General features: G+C 35.2%; 1 protein-coding gene across 2 annotated transcripts in view; it reads left to right on the top strand.

The window, feature by feature from the left end:
• The window catches only part of LOC134334175 (tenascin), a 90,767-nt gene that overhangs the window by 34,929 nt on the left and 45,471 nt on the right, over positions 1 to 10,367 (top strand). For both annotated transcript variants that reach the window (XM_063016502.1, XM_063016425.1), the window contains exons 5-6: positions 8,681 to 8,834; positions 9,272 to 9,550. In XM_063016502.1, the coding sequence (XP_062872572.1) occupies positions 8,681 to 8,834; positions 9,272 to 9,550 (433 nt within the window). The remainder of the gene's footprint in view (positions 1 to 8,680; positions 8,835 to 9,271; positions 9,551 to 10,367) is intronic.

Genomic DNA, 10,367 nt, shown 5'->3' with positions numbered 1-10,367 from the left:
AATATTATTATCTTCATTACTATTATTAATATTATTATTATTATTATCTTTATTATTTTTATTGTTGTTATTATTATTATTAGTATTATTATTAATATTATTATTTTTATTATTATTATTATTATTATCTTTAATATTATCTTTATTATCATTATTATTATTATCTTTATTATTATTATTATTATATTCATTATTATTATTTTTATTTTTATTATTATTATTATCTTTATTATCATTATTATTATTATCTTAATTATTATTATTATCTTTATTATGATCATTATTTGTTTTAATTATTATCTTTATTATCATTATTATTATTATTTTTATTATTATTATTGTTATCTTTATTATCATTATTATTATCTTTATTATTATTATTATTATTATTTTTATTATTATTATTATTATTATTATTATCTTTATTATCATTATTATTATTATTTTATTATTATTATTGTTATCTTTATTATCATTATTATTATTATTTTTATTATTATTATTGTTATCTTTATTATCATTATTATTATCTTTATTATCATTATTATTATTATTTTTATTATTATTATTGTTATCTTTATTATCATTATTATTATTATTTTATTGTTATTATTGTTATCTTTATTATCATTATTATTATTATAATTTTTATTATTTTTATTATCCTTATTGTCATTATTATTATTATCTTCCTGAACTAAGTCAATCCATCATTAATACTAACCAATTTGACCAGGTCAGGGTCCCGATAAGTCTGGTTTCATCTTTCAACTCTGGGCACTGGTCTCTTAGGGCATCGTATTCACCATAAGTCATGGACTTATGACCGAGTGACTGAGTGTGGTCAAAAGTATGTGGACAGATGACTCGAGAACAACAGTCGCTCTTCACAAGACTTTGTAGTATGTCTGTGGGGATTTGTGCCCATTTGGTTTAAAAATGGACAGGGGGGAGCTCTGTGCTTTTGACCATGTGGTCAAAAGTATGTGGACATCTGACTGATGGAGTTGCCCTGTCTAAAACTTTGCAGCTATAACAGTCTCCACTCCTCCTAGAAGGCTTTCCACAGTCTTTACAGAGCTTGCTGTGTACACAGGGGACACAGTCATGCTGGAAAGGTATTTATGAGGCCTTCCCCAAACTAATGACTGTATATTATTAAATCTATTAGGTCACATAAGAAGGGGGTCATTAGAGTCACACTGAGTGTAGCATGGCAAAAAATAGCAACACGGATGTTTAAAATTGGCTAAAACACAACAGATGAATTCCCAGAGATCAGGACTGGAACACCCCACACCCCCACTACACAAAACAAGACAGTGTGGGGGGTGTGAGAGATCCAGAGGACTGGGTTTAATACTGGAGTTTATAACACACAGTGTAAACCAGGATGCATATGTAAAGACAAAACAATGCGAGAGAGAGACCCGCGAGGGACATGCAAGGGTGTTCGGCGCTCAGACGAACAGATACAGATGTAGGACGCGTGTTGCTAAGAGAGGAGTAAACACGGTCAGAAACATCAGCCCCGCCAGAGGAATGACTTCACGATTCCGACAGCTGGGACACACAGAGTCAGACGGACTAGAAACCAGAGAAATCAGGGGCGGATTAAAGATAGCACTCTTACATTCAGCGATAAACAGCACGGTGCAGGAAACGTCGTGTTCCTGGATTTCCGGCTCCGGAGTGCCTCAGGGCCCGCAGCTGGGTCCGTTTGCGTTTACAACCAAACATATTTCAAAAACAGAACCAGACCTGGAGACGTTCGGGAAGTAAATTTATAGCTTTTTCAGATGCCAGAGCGAGAGATCAAGTGAATAACGACAGGCTGATATCTGTGTTCAAACTTCTGACAGGCGTGGAGACGTCGGCAGTTTAAAAAGAAACAGCGAGGTCATGTTAGACTGTCAGAACGAGTCGAGTTTATCAGTTTAAGAGTCTGATAACACATTCAGTGGCTTCTGAATTCAGATTTCACATTAATAACACTTAAAAACGTGATGTACACACATGTGTATGAGCTGTAATGATATGAGCTTCTTAAAAAGGTGAAGATCATTTCTATAAACCGCCTCACTGTCATCAGATTACCGTTATATTAGCGAGTGTGTTTGTGAGCAGTTCACTGGGACTCGTATCTTAGCCTCAGACTGCTGAGTTTTACAGGAAACAAGATCATTATTATCATCATCATCATCATCATCATTATTATTATTACTATTATTATTATTATTATTATTATTTTATTATTTAAATAATAATAATATAAATTAAAAAAAGATATTAAGATTTTAATATTATTATTATTTGTTTATTATTAATATTATTACTAATAACATAATTATTATTATTATTTCTATTATTATTATGGTTATTATTAATATTAATATTATTAAAAAGAAAATATAAAAATAAGTACTAATGTATATTTAAAACCATTATAATAATAATTATTATTATTATATAAATCATTAAAATAATTTTAAAATACAATATTTAGATTATTTTTAGTATTATTAATATTCCTTTTATTATTATTGTTGTTGTTATTGCTGTTAACATTATTATTATGATGATGATGATTAATAATAATAAAATTAATATTAAGAATAAAAAAAAATATTCTTCTTAGTTACAATATTACTTTATAACCATTATAATAATAATAATTATAATAATAATAATTATTATTATTATCATTATTGTTGTTATTATCATTATTATTATTATTAATTTTGATTCTTTTTTAGTATTATTAATATTAGTTTTTAATAATATTATTATTGTTGCTAACATAATAATTACAAGAATAAAATTATAGTATTCTTCTTAGTACTAATAATATTTTATAACCATTGTTATTATTATTGGTGTTATTATTATTATTGGTATTATTATTATTATTATTAATAAAATATTATATATATACAGTGTATCACAAAAGTGAGTACACCCCTCACATTTCTGCAAATATTTCATTATATCTTTTCATGGGACAACACTATAGAAATAAAACTTGGATATAACTTAGAGTAGTCAGTGTACAACTTGTATAGCAGTGTAGATTTACTGTCTTCTGAAAATAACTCAACACACAGCCATTAATGTCTAAATGGCTGGCAACATAAGTGAGTACACCCCACAGTGAACATGTCCAAATTGTGCCCAAAGTGTCAATATTTTGTGTGACCACCATTATTATCCAGCACTGCCTTAACCCTCCTGGGCATGGAATTCACCAGAGCTGCACAGGTTGCTACTGGAATCCTCTTCCACTCCTCCATGATGACATCACGGAGCTGGTGGGTGTTAGACACCTTGAACTCCTCCACCTTCCACTTGAGGATGCGCCACAGGTGCTCAATTGGGTTTAGTCCATCACCTTTACCTTCAGCTTCCTCAGCAAGGCAGTTGTCATCTTGGAGGTTGTGTTTGGGGTCGTTATCCTGTTGGAAAACTGCCATGAGGCCCAGTTTTCGAAGGGAGGGGATCATGCTCTGTTTCAGAATGTCACAGTACATGTTGGAATTCATGTTTCCCTCAATGAACTGCAGCTCCCCAGTGCCAGCAACACTCATGCAGCCCAAGACCATGATGCTACCACCACCATGCTTGACTGTAGGCAAGATACAAGTCTTGGTACTTCTCACCAGGGCGCCGCCACACATGCTGGACACCATCTGAGCCAAACAAGTTTATCTTGGTCTCATCAGACCACAGGGCATTCCAGTAATCCATGTTCTTGGACTGCTTGTCTTCAGCAAACTGTTTGCGGGCTTTCTTGTGCGTCAGCTTCCTTCTGGGATGACGACCATGCAGACCGAGTTGATGCAGTGTGCGGCATATGGTCTGAGCACTGACAGGCTGACCTCCCACGTCTTCAACCTCTGCAGCAATGCTGGCAGCACTCATGTGTCTATTTTTTAAAGCCAACCCCTGGATATGACGCCGAACACGTGGACTCAACTTCTTTGGTCGACCCTGGCGAAGCCTGTTCCGAGTGGAACCTGTCCTGGAAAACCGCTGTATGACCTTGGCCACCATGCTGTAGCTCAGTTTCAGGGTGTTAGCAATCTTCTTATAGCCCAGGCCATCTTTGTGGAGAGCAACAATTCTATTTCTCACATCCTCAGAGAGTTCTTTGCCATGAGGTGCCATGTTGAATATCCAGTGGCCAGTATGAGAGAATTGTACCCAAAACACCAAATTTAACAGCCCTGCTCCCCATTTACACCTGGGACCTTGACACATGACACCAGGGAGGGACAACGACACATTTGGGCACAATTTGGATATGTTCACTGTGGGGTGTACTCACTTATGTTGCCAGCTATTTAGACATTAATGGCTGTGTGTTGAGTTATTTTCAGAAGACAGTAAATCTACACTGCTATACAAGTTGTACACTGACTACTCTAAGTTATATCCAAGTTTCATGTCTATAGTGTTGTCCCATGAAAAGATATAATAAAATATTTGCAGAAATGTGAGGGGTGTACTCACTTTTGTGATACACTGTATATGTATACAGTGGGGGAAATAAGTATTTGATCCCCTGCTGATTTTGTAAGTTTACCCCCTTACAAAGACTTGAACAGTCTATAATTTTTATGGAAGGTTTATTTTAACAGAGAGAGACAGAATATCAACAAAAAATCCAGAAAAACAAACATTAAATAAAAGTTATAAATTAATTTGTATTTAATTAAGGGAAATAAGTATTTGATCCCCTACCAACCAGCAAGAATTCTGACCCCCACAGACCGGTTATGTGCCCATGAGGCACACAAATTAGTCCTGTCCCTGTATAAAAGACTCCTGTCACAGAATCAGTTTCTTCTTTTCAAATCTCTCGACCACCATGGGCAAGACCAAAGAGCTATCAAAGGACGTCAGGGACAAGATTGTAGACCAGCACAAGGCTGGAATGGGCTACAAGACCATCAGCAAGAAGCTTGGTGAGAAAGAGACCACTGTTGGTGTGATAATTAGAAAATGGAAGAAATACAAGATCACAGTCAATCGCCCTCGCTCTGGAGCTCCATGCAAGATCTCACCTGGTGGGGTAAGAATGATTCTGAGAAAGGTGAGGTCAGTCCAGAATTACACGGGAGGAGCTTGTCAATGATCTCAAGGGAGCTGGGAGCACAGTCACCAAGAAAACCATTAGTAACACACTTCGCCGTAATGGATTGAGATCCTGCAGTGCCCGCAAAATCCCTCTGCTCAAGAAGGCTCATGTACAGGCCCGTCTGAAGTTTGCCAATGAACACCTGAATGATTCAGAGAAAGCTTGGGAGAATGTGATATGGTCAGATGAGACCAAAATTGAGCTCTTTGGCATCAACTCCACTCGCCGTGTTTGGAGGCAGAGAAATGCCCGGTGGGGATGGTGTTCTTGGGGTCATATCCAGCATTTCTCTGCTCCCAGCTCCCTTGAGATCATTGACAAGCTCCTCCCGTGTAATTCTGGACTGACCTCACCTTTCTCAGAATCATTCTTACCCCACCAGGTGAGATCTTGCATGGAGCTCCAGAGTGAGGGCGATTGACTGTGATCTTGTATTTCTTCCATTTTCGAATGATCACACCAACAGTGGTCTCTTTCTCACCAAGCTTCTTGCTGATGGTCTTGTAGCCCATTCCAGCCTTGTGCAGGTCTACAATCTTGTCCCTGACGTCCTTTGATAGCTCTTTGGTCTTGCCCATGGTGGTCGAGAGATTTGAACGGAAGAAACTGATTCTGTGACAGGAGTCTTTTATACAGGGACAGGACTAATTTGTGTGCCTCATGGGCACATAACCGGTCTGTGGGGGTCAGAATTCTTGCTGGTTGGTAGGGGATCAAATACTTATTTCCCTTAATGAAATACAAATTAATTTATAACTTTTATTTAATGTTTTTTTTCTGGATTTTTTTGTTGATATTCTGTCTCTCTCTGTTAAAATAAACCTTTCATAAAAATTATAGACTGTTCAAGTCTTTGTAAGGGGGTAAACTTACAAAATCAGCAGGGGATCAAATACTTATTTTCCTCACTGTATATATACTGTATGTATATATATATATACGTATATATATATATATATCATATTATTGTTACATTATTATCATTATTATTAAAATATTTAGATTCTTTTTTTGTATATTATTATATTATCATTATTATGTTTGTTTATTTATTCATTAGGATTTTAACGTCATGTTTTACACTTTGGTTACATTCATGACAGGAACGGTAGTTACTCATCACACAAGATTCATCAGTTCATCAGTTATATCAAACACAGTCATGGACAATTTTTTGTATCTCCAATTTACCTCACTTACATTTTTTTGGACTCCAGAAAAACCCACACAGACACAAGGAGAACATGCAAGCTCCACACAGAAAGGACCCGGACTGCCCCACCTGTAGATCGAACCCAGGACCTTCTTGCTGTGAGGCGACAGTGTTACCTACTGACCCACTGTGCAGCCTTATTATCATTATTAGATTTTAGTATGTGTGGAGGTTTCTTAGTGAAAACGACCGTTACACAGAGTTACTGATCATTGTTCTAATGTTAATGTGTCTGTTGCTGGCATTTGTTTGGCTGTGTGTGAGCTGTCGTGATGAGGAAGCTTAATAAAATTGTATTGGTATTGTGTGGTAGGAGGGTGTGACTGTTTTGAACCCCGGCCTGTTCTTTCCATGTTCCTCTGGAGTTCAGACGGAGAGAGTGTGTGTGTGTGTGTGTGGTGTGTGATTATTATTATGGAGGATTGTGTTTGGGTGAGAACCCTCTCTGTATTGTTGGGTTGTTGTTAGTTTTTCGGATGAGGATCAGAGGTTCGAGGTTTAAGAGTCCCGGTTCTGTACTGCTGTATTAATTACCCATGTGGAATCACTGCTGTGTATCGGCAGGACTCAATAAATCCTCTCCGACAGCCAATTAAAGAAGCACTTGGCATCCAAAAAAACCACATCCCTTCCCATGATGCACTTTCACACACACACACACACACACACACACACGCAGTGTGAGTCTGAGAGAGTGTAGCTGCCGAATGTGAAGAACTTTTAATGATGCATGTGATTTCACTCCTTTAACAAAACTCTCAGAAACAAAGATCTTTATTTAGGTCTGATTGAAAACTCCACCTGCTGGTCAGGATGGTGTCACTGAACCAAGCCATAGTTTTATTTATTTATTTACTTATTTATTTATTAGTATTTTATTTGTATTTTTTTGTTTGTATTTTATTTATTTATTTTTATTGATTTATTTATTTTAATTTTTTATTATTTTGTTTATTTATTTGTATTTATTAATTCATTTGATTTATTTATTTTTATTTATTTATTTATTTTATTAGTATTTTTATTTGTATTATTTATTCATTTGTATTAATTTTTTTATTTATTGCAATTTGTATTTATTCATTCATATATTTATTTGTTTGTATTTATTTATTTATTTATTGGTATTTGTATTTAATATATATATTTATTTATTTTAATTGTATTTGTTTATTTATGTATTTTTATTTTTATTTATTTAATTTTATGTGTATTTTTATTTATTATATGTTATTTGTTTATTTGTATTTTCTATTTATTTAATATTATTTGTTTACTTGTATTTTTATTTATTTAATGTTATTTGTTTATTTGTATTTATTTAATGTTATTTGTTCATTGGTATTTGTATTTATTTATTAATATATTTAGTTTTTTTTTTTTTATTTGTATTATTTATTTGTATTTATGTATTCATATATTCATTTGTATTTTTTATTATTATTATTATTTGTATTATTTATTTATTTGTATTTTTTTGTATTATTTATTTATTTGTATTTTTTATTTGTATTCTTTATTTATTTGTATTTATTTGTATTTTTTTTACTTATATTATTTATTTATTCGTATTTTTTTATTATTAGTAGTATTTTTTTATTATTTTTTTATTTATTTGTATTTATTTATTTATTAATTTGTGGCTTGTGACCTGCACCAACAAATGCACTGACTAACTGCTGGTCTGTGTAGATGTCTGACCAGCTGATAGCACTGCTGAGGATCTCAACCCTGGATCTCAGCAGTAGTGGGGTAGCATTATTTACCACTGTGCCACCCCCCCCCCATCTTTACTATATAATAATAATAAATATAATATTATATAATATAATATGATTGATATGATATGATATGATATGATATGATTGATATAATATAATATAATATAATATAATATAATATAATATAATATAATATAATATAATATAATATAATATAATATAATATAATATAATATAATATAATATAATATAATATAATAATTCAATCAGTGGTTCATGCATTCATTCATTCACTCATACTTACCAACCAGTTCCTCCTGATCAGGGTCTTGGTGGGTGTGGTGCCCACCATTCACTCGGAAACACTGAGTACAAAACAGAAATGTGCCGCACATGATGCCAGTTCACCAGTTACACTATATGACCAAAAGTACAGTGCCAGGATATCAGTGAGCTTTCGTTACAATGCTAATGCTAACATTTGTTTATGGTGGTGATATAAAAAACACACTGCTCAGAAGATAATGAATCTGAATAATTTTACCTCTTCTAATATAAACACGTGGTGATTGTTTGTCCTGTACCCTGACCGTACTGTGTGTCCTGCAGAAAGAGACGGATCAGGAGATCACGGCCACTGTGAATGGACGGTTGAACACCTACACTCAGGTGGGTCTCGCTGCTGGACAGAAATACACGGTGAACATCGTGGGTGAAAAAAATGGAAAGAGAGGAGCTGAGAGCACCGCCAAGTTCCAAACACGTAAGATCCTAAAATGTTACGTTTTTATAATTATATTATACATAACATCAATGTGTTAATACTATTTATATTACTGTATAATAATAACAATAAAATTATAATAATAACAATAAAATTATATTAATAACAATACAATTTTAATAATTAAAAATACAATAATAATATTAGCAAAATTGTAAAATGAAATAATTATAATAACAATAAAAAATAATCTGATAATAATAAATAACAACAAAATATTAATTATAATAATAGTATTAAAATAATAGTAATAATAATGATTCATTCAATCCTACCAGACAGATTCAAGGGGAATTTAAACCCAGCTCAGTGGGACTTGTGTCCTAAAAACGTCTCTTTACACTCTAAACCCTGATGCACAGATAATCAGATGTTGGTGGTGATCAGCACATGTTGTGTATATTTCTCTTTCTCAGTGATCTCGGGCCCCAAAGACCTCGAGGTGGTGAAGAGGAGCACGACGTCGGTCATAGTCCAGTGGGAGGAAGCTCAGGGTGACATCGACAGATACGTCCTTTCCGTTAAACCCCATCAGGACGACGGCTCGGGCCAGGGAAGACAGGAGCTCAGGATCCCGGCCGAAAGAGACTCGGAGCAAATCAACGGGCTGGAGCCGGGTCGTCTGTACGACATTTCACTGGTCGCGGAGAAGGACGGAGCTCGTAGTCCGCCAGCGACTGTGCAGGCAACTCCTGGTGAGTAACGACAAATAATAAAGAATTGGTTTTAATTTTGAAATGTGGCAGCTTTCACCCCCAACAGATTCCCAAACGGAGACGCTGGACGTACAGCTAACGCTACAGGGTGATTCAAAAGTCACAGGACACTCTTTTATTTCAGAAACGAAAGGGAAAATGACATATCTGAATACCCCAGCAAGTAATGGGTGAGGGGGCCTATCTTTTAGGCTATGTCCGGAACATGGCCGCCATCTTGTAAGCCGCCATATTGGATCAAGGGCAAGTTTTTCCAATGGGAAGGTGGTCATGTAGCATATCAAAGAAGACCAGAATTTTCTCAGAAATCGTTTGCCGACACAGAAAGTTGCAACAACAACCAGGAATGTTCCCAGTGATGCACGGCTATTTGACGTGTTCAGTGTGTTGTCCCTGGTGCTGAACACAGAGCTGAAAATGCTGGATCCAATCGTTATGAACCCGCATGAGCATCTCTGGAGAAATGCTATCACAAGCCTCCACGATGCGGTGCTGATGCTGGTGTTTGTTGCGGATTTGTTTGAGATGACCCCAGAGATAAAAGTCGAGTGGTGTGAGGACGGGTGATCTGGGCGGCCGTTCCACAGGACCACGCCGGCCAATCCAATGACCAGGGAATTGAATATCCAGCCACTGACGAACACCTGCTCCGTAGTGTGGTGGAGCCCCATCCTGTTGGATATAACAGGGGAAACTGCCATCTTGGGTCAGAATGGATGGGAACACTGTTTCCTGTAGCATTGTCATGTAGCGCTGAGCAATTAGGGTCTGATCGATGAAAATGGGTCCGATTACA

The sequence above is a fragment of the Trichomycterus rosablanca genome, chromosome 1, assembly GCF_030014385.1.
Source record: "Trichomycterus rosablanca isolate fTriRos1 chromosome 1, fTriRos1.hap1, whole genome shotgun sequence".
NCBI classification, from domain to species: domain Eukaryota; kingdom Metazoa; phylum Chordata; class Actinopteri; order Siluriformes; family Trichomycteridae; genus Trichomycterus; species Trichomycterus rosablanca.
The sequence above is the reverse complement of the archived record's forward strand: the minus strand, read 5'-3'. Positions and strand labels throughout refer to the sequence as shown.